This window comes from Mustela erminea, chromosome 4 (assembly GCF_009829155.1).
Source record: "Mustela erminea isolate mMusErm1 chromosome 4, mMusErm1.Pri, whole genome shotgun sequence".
Taxonomy (NCBI): Eukaryota; Metazoa; Chordata; class Mammalia; order Carnivora; family Mustelidae; genus Mustela; species Mustela erminea.
Window position 1 is genome coordinate 116,627,840 of NC_045617.1, and position 23,065 is coordinate 116,650,904.

The window sequence follows — 23,065 nt, forward strand, 5'->3', positions numbered from 1 at the left end:
AAAGTAATTTACGCTATTGGAAGTCCTGGTTGGGGTCCCTGTGAAAAGCACGAGGAAGGCTTAGCATGAGGAAAGCTTCTGGGCTGCTGGGATTGGGCTTCTTGATGTAACCGCTGGGTCCACAAGTTTATTCTCTTTGTGAAAATTCTGTATGGTTATGATTGGTGAACTTTTCTAGTTACGATACTTAAATGAAACTTCCAAAAACTATTCTCTCTCACTTTTCTCCTCTCCCTTCCTCTGTTATCTTCCACAAGCACCGACTGAGAACTGTTCCCACCAGAGTCCCCTCCATGGCCATGGGACCGTTACAGTGGCTCAGAGCTTGCACTCAGAAAGCCCTGCGATTGGTTTCATGCTCTGTTGTCTCTGTCTTGAAATAATTAGCCTTTTTTTTTCTTAAAGATTTTATTTATTTATTTGAGAGAGAGAGAGTAAGCACGAGCTGGGGAGGGAACAGAGGGAGAGCGAGAAGCAGACCAAGAGTCAGCCTTTAACTGACTGAGCCACCCAGGCGCCCCTACTTAATACTTTTTGAACAAGGGGCCCTTTGTTCTCATTTGGCACTAAGCCTCGCACATCACATACGTAGCCAGCCCTGGTCCCAGGCCGCTGCCAGTGTCTCCCCACAGATCCCTGCCCAAGGCGTGGTGTTTGACAGGCACAGGGCCAGGGCTAGGTTGCCCCTCTGACCCCTGATGCCCATAATGGCCCCAGGATGGCTCTCCTTCCTGTGAGAACCCAGGATTATATGTACCTGCAGATGGACTTACGGGGTCCATAGAGTAACTTTGTGCAGAACCAATGCCCCCCTTGGCTCTGCCCCTGCTCTTCCATCTGCCTTTTTTTTAAATTGTGGTAAAATATACATAGCATGAAATTTACCGTCTTTCTTTAAAGATTTTATTTATTATTTGACAGAGAGAGAAAGCACGCATAAGCAGGGGGAGCAGCAGGGGAGAGGGTGTCCTCTGAAATTTATCATTTTAACCATTTTTAAGGTCTACAGCCCAGGGACATTAAGTACATTGACTTTGTTGTACCACCGGACTACCAGCCATCTCTAGATCTCTTTCACCTACCCAAACCGACACTCTGTGCCCCTGACACAATACAGCCCATTCCCTCCCACCTGTTTGCGTGGTGCTTCTATGGGTCTCTCCTCCAGACTATACCGATCACCCTGAGGGCGGGGAGGGGCTTATTCACGTCTGAGTGAGAAAGAGCAGGCAGGATGCACAGCCAAACTGGAGAACCAGGCTGAGAAAATGCAGTTTCCTTAAATAAAAGGAAAGAAAACGTTGGAGGGATGGAGATATCATTTAACCCTTGTTGAAGCCTGTCATCTCTTGTTCTAATCAACCCTCTAAGTCCAATGTTGAGACAGTGCCCAGCCCATAGCTGGATCCCAAACCTCTTTGCTGGCAGAATGAATAAAATATTAGTAACCATGCTACCAATAATAAATTATTTGCCCTTTATTGAGTACTTACTAGGGGCTAGACATTCTTAATACACAGAAAGGATGGAGGGGCGCCTGGGTGGCTCAGTTGGTTAAGCCTCTGCCTTCAGCTCAGGTCATGATCCTGGGGTCCAGGGATGGAACCAGGTGTTGTGAGGCTCCCTGCTCGGGGAGGGGCGGGGTGTCTGCTTCTCCTTCTGCCTCTGCCTCCTCCTCCACTGCTCATGCTCTCTCTCTCCAATAAATAAATAAAATCAAGAAAGAAGAAGAAAGAAAGAAAGAAAGAAAGAAAGAAAGAAAGAAAGAAAGAAAGAAAGAAAGAAAAGGAAGGAAGGAAGGAAGGAAGGAAGGAAGGAAGGAAGGAAGGAAGAAAGGGTCCTGCACTCAGTACACTTCCTTGTTTTTTCCTTAGGAACACTATCACATTTGGCCCTACAATCACCCTTTAAGGTGACTACTTAGTTTTTGAATGAGAAACAAACTCAGAGATACTGTATCCCTGGCCAGAGGTCACACAGCTGGCATATGGTTCCAGGTCCGGGTGCCTCCAAAGCGTGGTGCTTTCAATATTTACTTTGCAATGCCTCCCCATGTCAATTAACCAAAATTGGATTTCTGCCAACTTTTGCTTTTGTTTCAATAGAACTAGTTCTTCTTTTTTTATTATAAACATGTATAGATGCCCTTAAAAAAATTCAGGCATTACAGTAAATGAAAGTGTGAATTTTCAAGATGTCTTAGAATGATCTGTCAAGATTCAGGGCGACCCTTTCCAGGGGTAGCGGGATTTGGAAAACATGTCCCTTATCAACTTCTCCTGAGTTTTTCCTCCAACTCAAGGAGTATACATATTACATTCAATGACCTTTCTTTTTAGAGCTTTCCCTCTTTCGGGAGAGCTGAAGCTGAAGGAGATAAAGCACCTCCTTCTTCAGCCTCCCCACCTGCTTTTCCCATAAAGGCCTGTTTTCTCTTCGACGGACTGGCTTTCATCCTGCCAGGTCCAAGGTTATTTTCTGGTATTGGTTTCTTGTTGATGTTTGGATGTAATAGGTAAGTCGTCAAATGAAACTGGTTTTTTTTTTTTCCCCTCCCCCAGGTAGCTGAGGTAAGCCTCCTATCACTGGAGGAACAGGAAGCAGCCCTGTGATAGGACAGGGTGAGGCCGTAGCTTGCAAACTTGACCCTGGCTCTCTGGATTGGCTGCCCATGAGCTCAGCTCCTGGGAGTTAGGATATAAATTTACGGTGACCAAAATATCTTCGGAGACACTGGAAACTGGCAGCAGCAATAGCAGCATCTTCTCCCTGGGTGAGCCAGGGGGATTACACTCTGGGTCCAACTTCCAGCCAACAGGAAGTGGTACCCAGACACTGCGGGGGTTCCCGACGCAGAGCCCCTGGTCTGGAGATCCTGGCCAAAGGTGTTCTGTGACGGCAGTGACTTCTGTGGTCTAAGGTTAGTTGAACAATACTCTCTCTTTAGGGGGCTAGAGTAGTGGGTATCTCGGGGTCCTGAAAGTAGGGGCAGACCCAGGACTCTGAGTCAAACTCCAGTTCTGCTTCTAGCTTGTTGGGCTTTCCCTAGGCCTTAGTTTCCGCAACTCTAGAAAGACAGTGCCGACTTCAGTGATGTAATCTCAACGCTGCAAAGAGCTCTGAACTAACTTGAACTTACTACGAGTGCTGAGTTCAAGTCCCAAGCCTGCCGCTTACTAGCCCAGCAACCCTGAGTGAGAACAGTCCTTTTTGGGGGCCTCAGTTTCCTCACCTATAAAATGGGAGCAGTCTTACCCATCTCTCTTGCTTGTTTCCTTATTGAACGTTGTAGAGGTCAAGTTAGAGACTTTATGTGAAGGTCCATAGTAAAGGGAAATCTTACATAAACAGGAGGTATTGTTATTACCCATGGCTCAATTCGATTTCTAACACTTTAACGTTCTTAGAAGTTAGTCCAAGGGCAGGAAGATCGTAGGAAGAGTTCTGGTGGCCTGTGGCTCTGACAACAATTTGAGGAGGGGATGATAGCATTGCAGTGCTTGTGGTCCTGGATACAGGACATGATGGCTTGGGGACCATATGGGACACGAGCAGAGCACAGTCTAGTGTTGGATGGTGGGGAGTGGTGGTTATCTTAGGGGTTTTCCAGCTTTGGAAATGATCACCACACTACCCCTGCCCCAAGTCTGCCCCACTGCTAGGTCCTAGTGCCTGAAACTCCACCATTAGGTAGTACTTTCTTGTGGTTTTGGAAACATCCTCAAGAGATGCAAATCCTAGCCTTTTGGAAAACAGGCACCAGGCGTCAGTGTGTTTTGGCAGTGATGATAAGGAACAGGCAGACAGTCAAAGTCCACCTTTTACTCTGAACTGGCACCCCCCAACGGTGCCATGTGGCTGCTCAGATGTCCTGTGGTCGGAGGCTTTATGCAAAGATCCCATCCTCTGCCGGGGCTGGGCCCTGGCTGGAGGCCCTATCCAGGCCTAGGCCTCATGTTTTGAAGTGGACGAGGACCAGCAGGTGACTACCAGGGGCAGGGTGCCCAGGAGGAGGACAGGTCTAGAAAATATGTGATTTGAGGTGACGTCAGTGATCGGGATGATGGATGGGGACAGAGAGAACTCAAAGGGCAACACGCCCTCCACTCAAGTGAGAGGGACTGCTGCTGGTGACTTCAGCTTAGTCTAAGGAGGACTTCCCTTAAAAAAAAAATTATAGGCTGGCCTGATTCTGTGTGGAATCCCCTGCCTCGAAGGGTGGAAATTTCCCACTTCAGGAAGTGTTCCAGTATGGGTGACAAGTCTCCCTGCCAGGAATGTGACCTAAAGGAATCCTATACGAGAGGTGGGGCTAGATCCTTCTCTGGTCCCTTCTGGCTCCTGGACCCTATGAGGAATGAAAGGAGAAGAAACACCTTGAATCACTGCAGTCTAACACCTGAGAGGTGGGCAGAGACTAGGACAGTGTTGAAAGAAAAGATGACAGCCTCACCCTCCACTTGATTCTGGCGGGTGGAGGTGGAAGGTCTTTCCACCCTCCCTCCCTGCATGGCATGTGGGGGGTGTGGGAGCTTCCCATGGGACCTACATCGATATGGGAGCCCAGGTTGAAGGCTTTGAACTTGGACGCACACAGCTCCCACGCCAGGAGTTAGGAGTGTCTATGGGCCGCCTATGCCAGTGAGAAGCAAGTGTGACCTTAGGGTATAACCCTTGACCCTCCAGCCTCCTGATTGGCTCTAGTCCAGGGGTCTATGAGCCCCTCCTGGTGTTTACAATCTTTGCCTCAGGCACAGGCGTCCATTCCAAGGATGTGTGACATGGGACTCCATGTGGGCAGCTCACAGCATGCGTGTCTATAGATCTGGTTATCTCCATGCATGTGGACCAGTAGGTCCCTGGGTGTGTGTTTGTATTTATGGAAGGCCCCTTGGTGTAGGAGAGAAAAGGAAGGATTTAGAAATCAAGGAGGTGGATTCAAGCCCCAATTCACTACACTTCCTGGCTGCGGGCTCCCAGGCAAGTCTCTCGACTGTTCAGAGCCTCAGTTTTCCACCCCTGTCAGGGTCGCTGGGCCATGGCTTTGCATCTGGACCAATTCAGAGGACCATCCAGAGCATTCTGGACATTCTGGGGGCAGCGCACAGGTGACAGGTTGAATCTCCATGTATCTGTGTCTTGCTTCTTTGTTCTGCAAATGCTGAGAACTCCCTAGTGGGGAGTTCCCACTGGGAACAGGGCAGGCTGGGATCCTCTCTCTCAGCCTGGGGAGGGAGCCGGTGGTGTGGCGGCAAATAGACTCAGTTACTCCCTTGCATTTGGTTTAAGAAAAATAACACGGTTAGGAAGCCACGTAGGCTTATGTGTGTTAGAGTTTGTTTCTGTGACCCACGAGTATGTGAGCCCATTTGGGCTGCTGTGGCCCCCAACCTGGGTGGCTTAAACAACAGACCTTTATTTCTCACCATTCTGGAGGCTGCAAGTTCAAGAACAAGGCACCAGCAGATTTGGTGTCTCTTGGGGACCTCTACAGGTGCTCCCCTTCTCAGGGTGCCCTTACCTGGTGGAAGGGGCAAGGGAGCCTGTCTCTTTTAAGAGTGTTCTGCTCTCATGACCTAATCACCTCCCAAAGACCCTGCCTCCTAATATCGAGGTGTTGGGGGGGGACACACACAAACATTCAGCCTACGGCAATGAATGTCTGCAGGTGTTGACCTTGGGCCCCCACATGGGCGCCACGGGCACTCCATCAGATTGTCCAGCCGTCTGTTCACATCAGTTGTGTGAAGCCCAGGGCGGAGAAGGGGAGCCACAGAACCTGTCTGTGAACCGGAGCCAGAGCAGTTACAGAGTAATGGGGCCAGAGGAATGAAGGGGCGAATGGAGTAGAGATGAGGTCAGTGTTATCATTCAGACAATAAAACAAAGATGGCAGCACGCTTCGAAGAAGTTGGCAAACGTCCCGCTCCCTGGTCCCTCAAGGTCAGCTCTTCGGGCTTTCTCTGGTGGGCGGTGGTGGTTGTGAACACGTCACCCACCTGGATCGAAGCTTATCAGAAGACTTGAGCTTTGCGTCTCACCTGGGGGGTTTTGGAGCAGGCCGGGACTTTGTTCCAAAGTCCACTTTCTGCGAAGGTCATAAACGAGTTTACGAGAGCAGCTGGGGCCCCCTCGCTAATCAGGGTTGGCTGTTGTCTCAGGGTTCCTGGTCTGCACCTACTTCCAGGACAGGGTGGAATTCCCCAAACAGCCGAGAGTGGGTGGACCACCAACAGGGCAGGGGCATGGAACATGGAAAAGAAAGAGGAAGGAAAGAGAAAGTTTTGCTTTGCTGAATTCTAGATAGGCAGAAAATTATAATTAGAAATTCTAGAAAATTTAATTTCAGCACACATAGAATTTGGGGTGTGTGGGGTGTGTGTGTAAACACAATCAGGGCTTAGAGACTTTAAGAGTCTGAAGACACATTGGCCAACGGGAGGCTCTTCCCGGTGTCTCCTGGGGGAGGGTGGGCGTGACCTCCTGGGCCAGCCGCACTCTCTCCACTCCCTGCTGGCATATGGAGAGAGGATCTTTGGAGCATCCTAGAGAAGGAGCGCTGGTCAGAGAGGTAGAGGGAGGCTGGGCTGAGCCAGGTCATGGCCGCCCAGGGAGGGCAGAGTTTCAAGGAAGTAGAAAGGCCATGTGAACGCAGTATCGAATGCTGTAGACCCTTAAGGGAGGACGAGGTCCCTGGTTTGGAATGAGGAGAACTTGAGAGATCCTGGGTCTCTCCTCTCTGGGGAAACCCTCGGAAAGGCTTCTGCCAGTCAGCCTCTGGGGCTTCGGCAGCTGCTGCTCTCCCTGGCCTCCCCCAGGCCCAGGGCGTCAATGTTCTGGGAGGGGGCGGCCAAATCGAGGCAGTTTCCTTGAGAAAACATCGAGAAGGACACCACTGTCTGGTGGAATTATACCGATGCTCTGATGAGAAGTAGCAGCGTGTCCTTCAAAGACAGTAGGAGGACACTGCGACCATCAGCAATGGTGGGAACCGTTTCCATAGCAATGACAGCTTTTAAACGATTACTGCGGCTCTGTTCCCATTAGCTGGGAAGGATGCTCCGACCCTCCCTGCCATGCACCCCCCCCCCCACCACTCCCAGCCCCGCCGCTGGAGCCAAGTTAGCACAGGAAGAAGAGGGGCTGAGCTGAACGAGGGTGTTCTGCTGTGTTTGGCTGGTTCGGTGGTTTTGTTATCGAACAGCCTCTCGGCGGACTTCATCCAACATGTCCTGACCGCAGGAATATACAGAAAAGGCAGAGAGAATCCTAACACCACTCAGTAAATATTTCTGGCCCAGTTTACTTGGATCTTGAATTAAATAAACCTTCAACCTAAATTTATCTTCTCTTAAGACCGTGTGCTACTAAAGAGAGAGCAGCTCTCAGGGGAATAGACCATTACCGTCACTACCACTTACTGTGGTGCCCATCTGAAGAAGACCAGAACATTCTCTCCAAGGGCACAACCTGCCTCTCGTTCCTTATATCCCCAGCACTGAGCCTGATCCCTGGTACTTGGCGGGTGCTTATTGAACATTGTTGAAAGACATAAATGAGAAGAAAGAAAATATTTTCTTCTATGATTTCTTCCGCGTAGCCTACCCCACACCACTTTTCAAAAGCATGACCATAGACGTCCCAGGCTTTCGAGAGCATTCGTTAATTCCATATAAGATGCAGGCACAGAGTGCTAAAGGTTTGGTGTAACTCAGATGTTCCTTTGAAGGAACATTAAACAACAAATAAAGCCTTCCAAATTTCCTGCTTCCTCCCCAGCCCGTTTTCTCATTTTCTCCAAGATTGTCCATGTGTGGACACCCAGCTGTGCTGCTGGTACCTGGGGCCTCTGGCCACCCTTCCCAGTCCCTTCTCCCCATACCCGTGCTCGGAAGAGGGACAACATCCTAAAAGTTACGCTCACCTTCTAATCTCCCTGTATTTCCCCCATGCCTGTCCTTTCTCTCTCTCTCTATGTATTTTCCTCATATTCACATGGATCCGCACACATCTGAAACTACAATTATAGATTATTATTTGCATCTCTTAGCTGGAATGTGAGAAAGCACATTTTAAAATAAAGAACTAGGGGCGCCTAGGTGGCTCAGTTATTAAACGTCTGCCTTTGGCTCAGGTTGTGATCCCAGAGTCCTGGGATCAAGCCCCTCCATTGGGCCCTCTGCTCAGTGGGGACACTGCTTCTCCTTCTCCCTCTCCCTACTTCTCTTTCTCTCTCTGTCAAATAAATAAATAAGATCTTTTAAAAAACATAAAGTAATGAATTAGTTGGTTAATGCAGGAGATATGATGTAAATACATAATTCATGGATATATAATACACTAATACTTAGTAAATGCATAATAAGACTATAATTACAAAGTAGAATAGCCTGTCCATGGATTTAAATTCCATAGCAATCTCTGGGGGCTCAGATTTGGGATTCAAGACCATATTTTATTTTTCTTTTAACTTGCACCAAAGGGTAAAGGGTTTCTGAACAACCTTGAAAGAATCGGGAACCACAGGAGTTTTGGATTAAAGACATGCAAAGTAGGTGCACTGCTCACAGCCTGCCCTGCTTAAAACACTGCCCAGGAGGAGATGATTCTTTCTGTCACCCTTTCCATGGCAGCTGCTTCCTTCTGGATGGACCACAGAAGGGCTCCTACTGTTGTAAGATGAGACTAGTCCAGATATGTTGGCTTTACGTCAACTACACACCCAAAGACACCTTATGTATTATAGAGTTTACTAAACTTTGTTGTTGTTGTTGTTTTTTAAGATTTTATTTATTTATTTATTAGAGAGAGAAAAAGCATGAGAGGAGAGAGGTCAGCGGGAGAAGCAGACTCCCTGCTGAGCAGAGAGCCCAATGTGGGACTCGATCCTGGGACTCCAGGATCATGACCTGAGCTGAAGGCAGTCACTTAACCAACTGAGCCACCCAGGCACCCCCTAAACTTTGTTTACTAAACTTTGTTTAGTAAAGTTTGCTAGACTTTGACTAGAGTTTACTAAACATTGTTCACTAAAACTTTGTTTTGTACATTTATTCATTATTGAAGGAGGGCTTATGGAGGGCTAGGTGCTCAGGATACAAGACCTTGCAAAACAGAGGGAAGGAAGAGAGACTCAGAAGATAACAATGACACAGAGAGAGATGTGATATTGCATAACATGACGTAGTAATGGGGGAGAAGATGTGCTTATTGGGGGATGCACAGGGAGGGCCTCTCTGGGAAGGTGACATTTGAGCAAAGCCCTGAATGAAGTGAGGGAATAGACCATAAGAATGTTCTAGAAAGAGGGAACAGCCTGTGTGAAGGCCCTGAGGCAGGGAGCAGGGCTGTGAGCATGGAGTGAGTGCTGAGAGGTGTCGAGAAGGGCAATGGGTCCAGGTTGTACAGGGCCTTGGTGGTTAGGGTAACGACTCTGACTTTGACTCTGAGTGAAAGAGGAGCTGTTGGAGGCAACACAGTGACATGTTCTGACTTAGGGTGTATCCCCATGGCTGCTGAGGGGAGAAACTGGGAGGAGGACAAGAGCAGAAGGGGGGCAGGCGGGGAAGGGACCCACTGGGAGGTATTGTGTAGCCCCAGTGAGCAGAGCTGGGACCTAGACTGACCCGGGGGGTCAGTGGAGGAGGTGGGGAGATGGGTTGGGGTCTGGATGACTTCACATTTTTGGCCTGGGTGATGGGAGGAGCACGGTTGCCATTTACTGAGCTGTCTTGTAAACAGTCTGGCAGCCAGTGCGACAGACCCTCAGGTCACCGGCATATTTCAGGTGGGGAAGCATGCTCGAGCTGCCTGAAGTCCCCAGGGGCAGGACTGGGCCCCTGGCTCCAGCTGTATTAGTTTCCTATTGCTGCTGTAACAAAATACCACATACTCAGAAGTTTGGGAACAACATGAGTTAATCACCCTCCAGTTCTGCGGGGGTGAGAAGTCAGTCAGTCTCAACGGACGAAAATCCGGGTGTCAGCAAGGCCTTGTCCCTTCTGGCCGTGCCCTGGGGTAGTTGCCGGCTGTGACACTTGGGGCATGACCTCCATGGTTTAGTTTCCTCCTCTGGAAAACGGGCACGAGGCTAGCCCAACCTCCCAGGACTGCTGAGGCATTGAATGGAGACGACAGCTCTGAGGGTTGGTTGTCGCTCACATGAATGGGCACAGTGGCTCAGAGCACAGGTCAGCCTGGCCGGCCACGGTCGCATCTGTGGTAGGGCTCTTGTAAGGGAACTGTTTGCTTTGTTCGTAGTGCCCATGGAGAATCTGCGGGGACCCAAGAAGCCTCATTCAGGGAGGAGAGCCAGGTCTCTGGACAGGTCACACGGCCCCAAGAGGGACTCAGAGTCATGGGACTGCCAGTGCCTGTCCCTGCCCATGCTCACCACCCCCTCCAGGCGGCTGCTCCGCCGGACGGCCAGCGATGGCACCAGATGTCCCCGGAACCCAGCTCAGTCTGTGGAGGCTCAGGACACCATGGCCACAGCCCTCAGCCCAGAGGAGAACAAGGAGTTTCTCCCCAGTGACCAGAGGCCTCCTCAGGACACCAAGAATGACAAGGTCCAGAAGCGCAGCCAGCAGGGGTGGCTGAAGACCCTTAAAAACTTCATTCTGAGGACAGGCCCAGAGGAGCCTAAAGAAAAGGGCAGCCACAAGGCAAAGGGGAAGGACAGCCTCTCCAAGCCTGCAGAAACCCCTGAGACACCGGGGGACACAGCTTCTAGGAAGAAAGCCCACGACAAGAAGGCCAGCCGAAAGAAACACAGTCACAAGAAACATGTTGCTGAGGAAACCAAGGGGACCCAAGATCAAGAGGCCGAAGGCCAAGAGACAGGGCTGCCCAAGGTGGCTGCTGCCCAGCACTCTGAGGAGGCCGACCTGGGCCCAGTACCTAAGGGTGAGCAGACCATGCCTGGTCACCCCCCCCGCCCCACCCCCAAGGGCTAGGGTACTCTAAGCCGGGGTCCCCAAACCTCTCAACAGAGGGGCTTGGAAGGCAGGGCAACCATCAGGGACAGCTCCACTGGGAAATTCCTTTGAGGCAGAATAGCACCGTGGCTGAGAACCTGCCATCAAACCTGGCTGCCACCAGTGCGCCCCGGGGCTGGCGACTTTCCTCTCTGAGCCTCATTTTTTTTTCCATCCATAAAATGGAGATAACAAACAGTTGCTACCTCCTGGGATAACCGTGGCCCGGAGCTGGCTCAGGGTGGGGTTGGGGTAGGGGGGCTGGTGGAGCAAGGCAGGGGATGGGAAGGCGGGACAAGAGGTGAGAAGGGAAGCCCCGCCCACGACTTTAATCCAGAGGTGAGAGGACTGTGGGTGGGGCCAGGGAGGGGGAAAGAGTGTGCAGGTTCTAGGCTCGGCTGTATCAGGAATAAACTTGCTCTGTGACCTTGAGCAAGTCCTCTCCCTGACCTTTGGTTCTTCATTTGGAAAATAAGGAAGCTGGTCCCCAAGGTGCCTTTCTTTCCTGACTCTTACTTAGGTCCTGGAGTGGAAGGGCCTGCAGGCACCTGGAGGGAAACAGAGCTTTGCCCTGTAGCTCTCAAAATTCACCATGGGTGGTGGTGGTTGTTTTGGGGTTTTTAAAGATTTTATTTATTTATTTATTTAAAGAGGGTACACACGAGCTGGGGAAGGGGCAGAGGAAGAGGGAGAGAGAGAATCTCAAGCAGACTTCCCGCTGAGCATGGAGCCCTACAGGGGCTTTTGATCCCTGAACCCTGAGATCATGACCTGAGCCGAACATTCAACCAACTGAGCCACCCAGGCGCCCCCCAAACTGACCACGTTTTTAATGAGAATAAGAATGCCTGATTGAAGCAGCCTGTTTTCAAATGGAAACCTTGGCAGGTTTCTGGTTTTTTGGTTAAGCCTAGAGCTACAGTTCCTGTTCTGCTGTGAGCTCTGTGCCATTTCAATGTGTTTATGAACAAAGTCAGAAGAATGTCATGGACACGCCTTCACACCCCCACACATACACTGACTTTCCGCTTTCTTCCAGGTGGGGAAGGTTCTGATCTCCACCAGTCCTTGTCCACTGAGGACAGAGGTCCTGGAGTGTCGGAGATCTCTTCTCAAGCCACAGGTCACTGGCGGGAAGAGGAGCTCAAAAACCTTGACAGTGAGTCAGAATCTACTTAGTGTCCTCTTTCCCTGCAGCTGGGGTGGCCCATACCAACTGAAATGGATTGTTCTGGATGACTGCTTAGACCTTGGATGGTCCCTTTCAAAAATGCCTGTGCTGATCTTGCTCCTTCTGGTGCTTCCGGTCACATTTACTTATTTTAGAGTTTCACAGAAGGGAGTCTCAGGAATTAGAACAGCCACTGGCAAATGTTCCTGCCTTATGTGTTAATGAGCATGGGCCTTTTTTTTTTTTTTTTTTTTTTTAGTCTTTTTAAATTTATAGAAGGAAGATGGAAGAGGGAATATAGATTTTTTTTTTTTGGTATATAGAATTTATATATACATTTACATATATGGAAAAGTGGAAGAGTTCTGTGCACACTCATATACTCCCAGTTGTTGACGGAGGCCAATGTTTGCTTCGTGTGTGTGTGTGTGTGTGTGTGTGCAATTTTGTTGCTGAACCATTTTCAGTAAAATGGTCCTTCATCCTTAAATACTTAAGCACCCATCTCCAAGAAATGAGTACAGTCTCACGCACAACCACAACACTGTTGTTGCCCCTACTAAAATCGATAGCAATGCTCTATTAATCTAAGTCCCTATAAAGAATGGGCATATTTTAAAAGATAATAAAACATCTATGCATCTGTCAAAGAATAACTAAAAGACATTTAGTTGGCTGGTCTGCAGGCTGTGTGTTTTACATGCTAATTGTTTTTTCACACTAGAGGAAATCAGCTGGTAGACTGAGTCAAGGAACAAAAGCCCAACAAGATTTATAAAGGAGACAGAAGCGAGGAAGGGAAATGGGAGGGTGACAAAATCTGTAGACAGCCCGGGACTGGGGAGTCTTGTTTGCACCTTCTTTCGCATAAAGCAGTCAGCTGGCAGCTAGCAGAGGCTACTCCCGGGCATATTGTCTCTGGATCGGTGACAGGGGTAACCATTTATGGTATTTGTGGTTTCTCTGTAAAGACTTAGTGGAGGCATCCATGGGGCAGGCCGTCTGTGTCATGCCTGCTGGGGTCCCTCTGTCCTCCGCCTTAGTTAGGCTGGGTCACCACCATTTCCCCCACTGGAATTTGGCAGGTGGGAAGATCGTATGAGGCTCCCACAGTATTTCCAAGCACCGTTCTTTGATGGCCTGATAGCCATCTGAGGGAAGCAGAACCGAGATGATGATTCACACTTCACAGGGAAAGAGATGAAGGTCCAGAGAGGTTAAGAGATTTACTCAAGGTCACACAGCTTGCCAAACCCAAAGCAGATATTCACAAATCTGTAAAGGTCAAGGGTAGCAGTGGGATACAGGTTGAACTCTTGAAGGACTGACCTGAGATGGCCTGCATAAGAACTCCTGCTTTGGCCAGCTCCCCTTTCCCTGTGGATCTCCCAATTCTCTCTCGGAAACACTAGGTCCTGGGACATGGTGCTTTTTCTCACATCCGTGGCCTGAGGAACTGTTTTAAGAGTGCCCTCAATACAGAAGAACTAAGTTGATCTCAGAAGTCCAAGACTGCCGTTAGAAAGTGTTCTCTGCACACAGAGAAATGTGGTGCATTTCGCTAATTCTAACTGGGCGCATTTCATTTTCTTCCAGAGGAGACTATCATCAGGATGATAGTGGAATTTCTCCAAGGAGTGGGAGACCAGTGGGAGAAGGAGGTGAGGAGCAAATGGTCTGTGTAGACCCCCAGGGGCTTGCCACTTCCTCATCCTCACTGTCCACCCCCCACTTGCCCTTCTATGCTTAAGCCCCATCTGCCCTTCTAGGCCTCAGTGCTCCCCTGCTCTGGGTTCTGTCACCTCCCTCACCTGGGGCCATCTTGAAGCACTTGGTTGTTCTTCAGTTGGTTCTTGGGGAGTTTTTCCATCTCCTCAAGGTCAGTCCTGACTCAGTTTTTCTCATCTCTCCCACAGCGGCTCCAAGCTCCTCGGCCAGAGGTGGTTCCACAGAACCCAGCACCAGCCGTCAGGAAGAAATCCCAAGAGAAGAAGTCGAGTCTCAAGAGAGCCTTTTCTCACAAGAAACATGGCTCTGAGGAGCCTAAGAGAGCGGGGCCTGCAGATGTTTCCAGCCCAGAGTCCCGGCCACTCAGGAGGCCCAACTTTCTGCCCCTGTGTGTGGGGGGCCACCAACCCTCCACCTCCAGCAGCCCTGGTAAGTAGGCTCTGAGTTACTAGCAAAAAAGCAGCTGCCTCCAGCTCTGGAACCTTCTCCCGGGTTCATATTGGACATTGTAAGGGCTGCCGTCCCAGTTCTGACTTTTGCTCTGGCCCAAGCAGTGTGGGGAGGAGGATATCAGGTGACCTCCACACATGAAACCTCACTGTCTAGGCAGGCAATCCAGCTAAGCCCCCAGAGGAGACTGTGTTGAGGAATTCCTCAGCCATCCCCATCGCTTCACAGCTCCAGCCTCTTGACCCCGGCGGGGGGTCGCACTTGTAGGAAGGAACTGCAGCCTGGGACGCAGGACACCTGGACTCTGAGACAGGACTTTCTACATCATTTCCCATCTCTGTGCCTGCCTCAGTCTCCTCATCTGTAAAATAAGACCCTTCCGTACTGTGTATCTATACTCAATCAGTTTCCATAGCCATATTGTTATCCCCATTTTACAGATGAGGGAACTGAGGCTTGGGGAGGTCAAACAACGCGTTCAAGTTCACATGGCCCACCAGTGATGGGACCAGGGCTAGACCTTGCCACCTGGGTTGCAGGGAGGAATGGCCTAGACTTGCCATTTGTCCTGGGCAGGAAAATTTACATTTTTAAAAGGCGGGGCAATGTTTTGGACCAAAGAGAGAACCCCAGTGGTGGAATCCTGGCCCTGCTGTGTTAATTCATGCCAAGGAATCAGGCCTTTACTCTCCACACCGCCGAGATGCTGGAGGAGGAGTGAGGTTACTGGAGGAGGAAGGACAGGAGGGCAAAGGCCGGGAAAGCCAGTTTAAGAAGTGCAAGGGGTAAGGGAGCAAGGTCTGGACCAGTACCTCAGAGCCTTGACCCTGACCCCCTGCTCATCTCGCCCCAGAACGGCCTTTTTACACTCTAGCCATGGAGTGGACTTTAGAACCTCTGCTAACTTCTCTGTGTTAGTTAACCCCCTCCCACAGATGAAACACACCCACCATTTCTTCTCGCTTCTCAGATTCGGAGGAACCCCACATCCAAGAGGCCCTGTCCGCAGACAGCGGGGCTCCAAGACCCTTCGAGCTTGCCACCCAGGCAGGAAGCCAGGGACCCGAAGAGGCCTTGCAGACCAACAGAGCCTTGGAATTCAGTTAGTACCCCCTCCTTTTCTCAAAGACCCCTTGGAAATCATGTGGCCTGACCCCTTCCCACCCAGAAGAGAAACTGGCCCAGAAAGAGGCAGTGACCTGGCCTTGACTTCCACAGAGTACAGCAGGCGGGGTCCAGAGCCTTGGGGCAGTGAATAAGCTATTCAGAGCTATTAAATGTTAGCTGCCCTTTATTGTTATTATAGTGGTGGTTCTGGAGCCCAGCTTGAGAGCGGGGCCTCCGGAGAAGTCCGGAGGAGAGGAGGGAGGGGAGGGGCCCTAGGGGCGAGGTTCAACACACCGGTGGTGCTGTCGCTCTTACTCCCTTACCATTGGCAGAACTTTCAGTTCTGTGTGTCTGGAGAACCTCTGAAGTATCCACTTCCTCCACATCCCCCGTCCTGCCTTGTCTGCTTCCCACAGAAACTGTGCTTTGAAGGGGAATTGAGAAGGGAAGAGGAGGAAGGTGCTGGGCCAGGGGACCTGTGGGGACCAAGCCTTTCCAGATGGCCTTGAGACACCTTCTCCTGGAGGCAGGGGCCTACGTTATCTTCCTTCCTCACACTTAACGGGTGCATTGCAAGTGCTGCCTGGCCAACGAAGTGAATAGATTCCTAGGGAACCAGCTCAGGCCACTTCTGAGGAATTCTGCCTCGTCCCCATGGCCAGGCCTGGGACAACCAACAAGGGCATGCTAGTTAGCAACCTGGAGACCTGTCAGATTCACCCAGGGAGCCACTGGGGCCTTAGGAAGTGAGGGCTGACCATAGAAAAGCTATTCTCCACACTCAAATGTAAGCAAGCGTTTTGTTCCCTTTTAGAAGAATTCATCCAGAAGATCACGGCCCTACTCCAGGATGCAGAGGAGCAGTGCGGAGAGAAGGTGAGGCAGACATTCCCCCACACAGATCCTGACCCTGACTGTGGACACCCCCACTCCTGCTTGGCCTAAGAACTTCCCTGCCCCTCCCCCAGTGTTCCATCTTTCCAGAACCGGGCTCTGTTCCCTCCTTCCCGAAGCCTCTACCAGCCAGCCCGGTGGCTGCAGGCCACCCTTGTTCTGGACAGGCCTTGCCCTCTGGTCCACAGCGGGGTCTCCATTTGTTTCGGGGGTGCTGGTCTCTTTCCCCAGCTCACTCGCAATCTCCTCACAATCTGGGGGTCCTGACTCGTATTCTCTCATCTCCCCCACAACAGCTTCAAGTCCAGGAACCAGAGGTGGCCATGGAAAGCCTGTCCCCACCCTGCAGAAGGAAATCCCCTGAGAAAAAGTCCAGCTTCAAGAAAGCTTTTTCTCATAAGAAACACAGCTCCAAGGAACCGAAGAGAGCGGGGACTGCAGGTGTCGCCAACCCAGAGTCCCGACCACACAGGAGGCCCAACTTTCTGCCCCAGTGTGTGGGGGGCCATCAGCCCTCCACCTCCAGCAGCCTCGGTGAGCAGGCCCAGCGTTGCCATGGTCACAGAGGCTCCCTCGGGCCCTAGGCCTCCCCCTGCGTGGGCCTCAGCCCCAGGCTTGACCTTGGCTCTCTGCTCTGAGAGGGTTGGGAGGGCTGTGGAGGGGGGTGGGTGCCAGGCGCCCACTGGACCCCCCACCCACAACGCAAGCCCTCCCTCCCCCCATACATAAACACATAAACACCCAAAAATAGAAAAGTTCAGAGACTCAGGTTGGGTGAAGTAGGATGTGGCCTGGGCCTCTGCCTTTTCACAACTCCAGAGGCCAAGGTACACCGCGATTCCCTTGACCTCAAAGGAGGGCCTCCTACATGCCCCTCTCACATGTGTCATCTCATTTAACCACCTAGCAACCCGTGAAGTCAGTCTTGTTATTCCCATTTGGCAGGTGGAGAAAATGAGGCTCACATAGGCAAAGTGACTCAGTCAGGCCTCATGGAGTGAAGGGGAAGCGGGCTGATCGGGTGGGATCCGTTGGCAGGCCTGCCATTTTCTCCCAGACTATGTGGAGGCAGACGGGGCTGCCGGCAGAAAGGAAGAAGGAGATTTCTGGAGGGGGTGAAGAAGGCACTTTGAGCTGGGCCCTGCAGGGCTGGGGGCTCGCTGAGGAGCCTGGGAAACCAGGACCCCTCTGGTGCCAGTGCCTTTGGACAGCTTCTTGTCGGGAACTGGACCCCTGTGATGTGCTTGTGGATTTGAGATTTTTGCAAAACACACTCACACCATCTCCTTTCTGCCCTCAGATCTGGACGATGTCGAGGTCCAGGAGTCCTCGCCTGCAGAAGGGACCCCTGTTGGATCCTCAGAAGTGTTCTCCCAGATCAGAGGCCACAAGCCGGAGGAGGAACCGCAGCCGGACGAAGTGTTCGAATCTAGTTAGTATCACCTTGCCCTCTCCTGCGGCAGCTGCCCCAGGGCTTCTGCTTGTGTGGGTCTCATAGGGGAATCCGAGCGGGCTCTGGGAAGGTGCTGACAAACACCCCAGGAGACTCCAGCAGCACCGGGAAGAGGCAGGGCTGGCCTTTCCGCTGGGGCTCCTGGGGCAAAGTTGCAGGTGGAAGGTTCTCATCAGCTACAGAACACCTGTCTGTTCCGCGGGGTATCACTTCACCCCATGCCACTCCCCTGGTTTGCTTGAATCTTTCATATAAAATTCCCAGCTGGCTCTGGATCTCATAACCAGTGATGTTCTGGCAAAGGGACTGGAGGTAGGCCTGGTGGGGAACCCAGATACGCAGGATTTGCAGATTTCTATGGTGTAAGTGTTCCCACCATGGCTGATTTTCAAGCCGCCACTAGTTTATACCAAAAGGACCAAATATCCAGAGTACGTGCAATTAGGTCTTGCAGTCCAGCCTGGTGGATACATTCTTTTTTTTTTTTTTTTTTTTAGATATTTTATTTACTTATTTGACTAAGAGAGACATAGCAAGAGAGGGAACACAACAGGGGGCATGGGAGAGGGAGAAGCAGGCTCACCCACTGAGCAGGGAGCCCAATGCAGGGCTCAATCCCAGGACCCTGGGATCATGACCTGAGCCGAAGGCAGAAGCTTAACTACTGAGCCACCCACACGCCCCTCATGGATGCATTCTTGTTGCATCTGTGGCCGTGGCCTTTCTCCCTCCCTGCTTTCTGATTAGCTGCTCCTGGTCCCAACTCCCATGCCTGACCACACTACTCAGTAGCCTGGACAGGGGACATTGTGAGGTCTCAGTTTCCCCATCTGTCAAATGGAAGTGAGGTGAGCCTTGACTGGCCAACATCCTTTCAATTTCTATAAAGCAAACTCAAGTAAAGCTTTCATGCCCCAGCCCTAATTTCAGGGAAGATTTTTCCTTGCCCTTCAGAAGTGCTTTAGAGACAACAATATCATCTGTAATGGAAGGGCGAGTTGTTGCAGAGCTCATTAACAGTCCGCGGATCTTTCTTTATTTTCCTTAGAGGAACTGATCATTCAGAGGCTGGTGGACCTTCTCCAAGAAGTGGATGACCAGTTGGGGGAGCAGGTAAGGGCTGTTCAGTACCCCCAAGGCTGGCCCTGGGGGCCCTCATCATCCCACAGCTGAGACCTGAGTTCAATCCCCATATCTCTGCATCCAAGTGACCTTGGGCATGTCCCTTAACCTCTCTGAGCCTCTGTTTTCTCTTCTGCAAAATGGGGGTTATATATCAACTTGACAAGGCTTAGTATATATGTAGAAAATGCCAGTCACATAGCAGATGAGATAAATGTTAGCTGAAAATAATATAACACCCATGGGGCTCACCCTGCCGGCCAGGACTTCCCCAAATCCAAATCCCCCTCGAGGTTTCACTTGTGTCCGACCTCCCCGGAAGCCTCCTTCCCTAAGTCCAGCCCGCCAGTCCCACTGATCGTGTCCTCTGTGAGCTTCCTTTTCACTCTGCCTCAGCCCACATTTCAGCATCAATGTGGTCTGCAATTCTCTCAAGCTTTTAGCTTTTTCCCTCCTGCTGGAGAGCCTGTAATAGAAAGTTCCCTCTTTGAAAGCCTCACAGTCTGCTTGGAGAGACAGACCCAGACCACATACGCTGTATCAGATATGCGCACGAGTCATGGATGGGTCATGAGCAGGGTGGGCTCTGGGAGTGTCTCACTTTACCTCCACGGTGCACACTGGCCCAGCCCCCCACTGCCAGCACCCTGTCCTTTTGCCTGAGGACTGGCTTCTGAACAATTTTGCCACCCACATGGCAGGCCAGAATGATCACCACCCCCCTTATGGGGATAACTCCGAGGAGTATGTTCTACCCCCACTCCTGGAGTGGCCAGTGAGGACCAGTCTCAGTAGCTGGAGTGTGTGGACTGCCTTCCCAGCCTTTCCCAGATCTCCATCACCCCATCAGTGTTTCCCTGCATCACTTACAACATAAACTACCGGCCCCTGAGCCCTTGGAACGCAACCCAGGACACTTAGATATTAAGAGGGGACAACTAAGAATGGGAACTGAAATTCACCCAACATCTACTCCCCATGGAACATTCTATCTACATAAACAACCTCACTGAATCCCCTTCCCCAACAATACCGTGCAGGCACCAGACATCATTACTGCCATGCCCTGACTAAACTGAGGCTCAGGGAAATCCCACAGCTAGTAAATGCTATTTTGCTATTTAGCCTCCGTTATACAGAGACCTGTTTTTTTTCTTTCTTTTTTTCTTTTTTCCCCACATTGTTCTGCTGCTTGGAGTTGAACCTCGCAGAGCAGAGTCTGAGAGGCTCCCGTGGGATGGGGAGGAGCCCAGCCTGGGTGCATGGAGCTGGGCAGAGGGCAGCTGGCGGGAGGGAGCTCTCTGCCACCATCCCTGATGGCCTCCCTCGTCTCTGCTTCCAGATCCGACGACACCCCAGCTTTAAGAGGTTTTTACACAAGCTCTCAGACTCCTCCCTCAGGAAGCTGGCAGCCACCCTGCAGAGACAGAAGGCCCACCCTGCAGAGCCAGAAGGTCACCTCACCGAGAGAACTTACCACTTTGCCTTCGGCTCGTCTAACAGATTTGCCGGCAACGAAAGCCATGCGGTCCTGAGGCTCATGGGCCTGTGCTATGGTCGCAGCCAACACAGCTACGCTCACTTCCCATGCCGGGTGGCCCAGCAGGTGAGAACCAGCGGCAGCAGGCTCCAGATCCCAACAGGACCAGGATCCCTTGCTGGACTCTCCCTTCCCCACGCTGAGTTCTTGACCTTCGGGGTGGGGCTCACTCAAATGCCACCTCCTTGTAGAGGCCCGGTGAGATGCTTCAACACCCACAGGGACCATTTTTTTTCCAAAACCCTCACTGGCCTTAATGGATCCTCAGTACCTTCTTTATTTGGCCCTGGTCCCTAATCATCTGTGCATTTTCATCCTTTTTGATTTTGGTATGGAGCCCTGGACCGGTTCTACTCTCACTTGCCGTCTCGTTGTTTCATGGGTTGTGCTGTTTGGCTTCCCAAAGTCAAGACCGTCACAAAATTTAAACCTCAAAGCAAAGGAAGATTCTGTATCAAGCGATGGGTGAGGTAGATGGGGAAGGTCCATGGGCTGTTGGTTCTGGAAGGCTTCCAAGGAGGGGCGGACCTTCACTGACCTTGTCTTGGTTGATTGATTAAGAATAGCTTGGATCTCACTCTTCTGATCAATTTCATGCTTTTCCTAATAAGCCCCTGTGCTCCTAAGGCTCTGATATGGCCCCTTTAGAAATAATACTTCTCACTGATTTTTTTTTTAAAGTCTGAGTTTTCATGTTGTCTGGTGGATTCTGATAAGCAGTGTTCCCCATCTTAAGATAACCTGCCTACAGACAATTTGACCCAGATCTTTAGTGCAGAGGCTAACGAATGAAGGTGTGACATTGAAAGAAGGAAGCGGTCTTGGGGCACCTGGGTGGCTGAGTCAGTTAAGCATCTGCCTTCTGCTCACATCATGATCTAAGGGTCCTGGGATGGAGCCCTGCATTAGGCTCCCTGCTCAGTGAGGAATCTGCCCATCCTTCTGCCGCCCCCTGCTCATGTTCTCTCTCTCTCCCCTTCTCTCTCTCTCTCAAATAAATAAATTTTTAAAATCTTAAAACAAAAAAATAAAGGGAGGAAGCATTCTGTTTATTGGCATTGGACAAACAGAACTTCTATATCCAGGGACGCCTGGGTGGCTCAGTCGGTTAAGTGGCTGCCTTCAGCTCAGGTCATAGTCCCAGGGTCCTGGGATCGAGTCCTGCATCAGGCTCCCTGCTCATTGAGGAACCTGCTTCTTCCTCTGCCTGCCGCTCCCCCTGCTTGTACTCTCAATTGCTCTCTCTCATGTGTGCTCTCTTTCTTGCAAATAAGTAAATAAAAATCTTTAAAAAAAAAAAAAAAGAACTTCTATATCCAAATGATCCCTAGACTTTTATTACAATGATGTCACCATCACGCAAACACTCTGCTTCTCCTGGAATTACCTTTCAAAGTCACGTGATGCATCTCTCAAGGACGCTGATCTGATTTCATAATACTAGTATCCTGTCATTCAAATGGTCTGCTCTATGTTCGCTTGTTTTCCTGGTGAAAACTCCTTATGACCTTCAACTTCTCTTTCCTCAGCCTCATTATCTTTGCCCAGATATGGGGATATTATGGATAATCTGCCCTCTAGGATGGGTTAGGTTATCGCTTATAGAGTGATCTGAGTTCTTTGTGAAAGATATTATAGAGACAACAGCTCTGACATCCGCAGTAGCCCCAGCTCCATCTTCTGGTTTTACTGACCATTCATTCACTCACTCATTCATTCACTCACTCATTCATTCGACCAATAGGTACTGAGAACCTCCACTGGGCCCTGCTGTGCAAGGTGCTGTGAGGGCCTGAGGAAGGTTCTGCTATAGGAAAAGACAGAATATTTCCTGATGATGAAATTAAGTGCATGTAAAATGCCAAATTAGTGGTAACTGAGGCCAATGAAGCCATTGGTCCTGGAAGCCTTCCAGGGGGTGGCAGGTATGGATTTTGATGTTGAAGGATGGAGAGGTTGTGGATAGGGAGAAAGGACCAGGAGAGCACTGCCGATAGGAGGTACTGAGTGAGTCCAGACCCAGAGGGGACAACTAGTGTGCTGTGTTGCTATGCTAGTAATTAGAAATCTATTGCTATCAGAGTGGGACCCACAAGTAATTGGGGCGATAGCTAAAACCTATGTTCTTTTTCTCCTTTCAGAACATCGCAAGTCATGAAACCCAAAGTCCAGATTAAAAGCTGTGCTTTAAACTCAAGTTCCCTTGACCTATTCAAATAATTGGCAGCTTGGGGCCTCCTCAGGACCTTCACAGATATGAATGACGACAAGAAGGGATGGGCGTCTGCGCCCGGGTGCCATCTTGGGCTTCCTGAGACTGAGACATACGAAGCCCTCTCCCACTTAGCTGGACGAGGAAGCCATGCTGGGGAAAGGAGGGCAAGTCCTGGGAGTTAGGATACCAGAGCACCACCTGCTGACCTGCTCCAAACTTGCTGCAAGACCCAGACTTGTTTGTCTTCTCTCCAGACCTTGGATTCTGGCCACGACTACGTATGCAGCCCATGGGATCCCTCTGACTCCACTGTGCTCAAGTGTCTCTAAACGGTGGGGGGGGGGGGGGGGGGAGGGTCAGTGCTTTCACTCAGTGGCTAACTACGCGCCAGTGAGCTGGAGGCAGTCCT

At 50.7% G+C, this 23,065-nt stretch overlaps 1 protein-coding gene across 1 annotated transcript; it reads left to right on the forward strand.

Moving 5' to 3' along the window:
• The first annotated feature begins 2,761 nt into the window (after nucleotides 1–2,761).
• Nucleotides 2,762–23,065, forward strand: BNIP5 (BCL2 interacting protein 5). Its single transcript, XM_032338369.1, has 12 exons — nucleotides 2,762–2,920; nucleotides 10,261–10,905; nucleotides 12,016–12,135; nucleotides 13,744–13,808; nucleotides 14,064–14,304; nucleotides 15,296–15,427; nucleotides 16,247–16,308; nucleotides 16,623–16,860; nucleotides 17,627–17,758; nucleotides 18,828–18,892; nucleotides 20,244–20,507; nucleotides 22,583–23,065. Exons 2-12 carry the CDS (start codon nucleotides 10,266–10,268, stop codon nucleotides 22,616–22,618), a joined length of 1,995 nt encoding a protein of 664 aa, XP_032194260.1. The 5' UTR covers nucleotides 2,762–2,920; nucleotides 10,261–10,265; the 3' UTR covers nucleotides 22,619–23,065.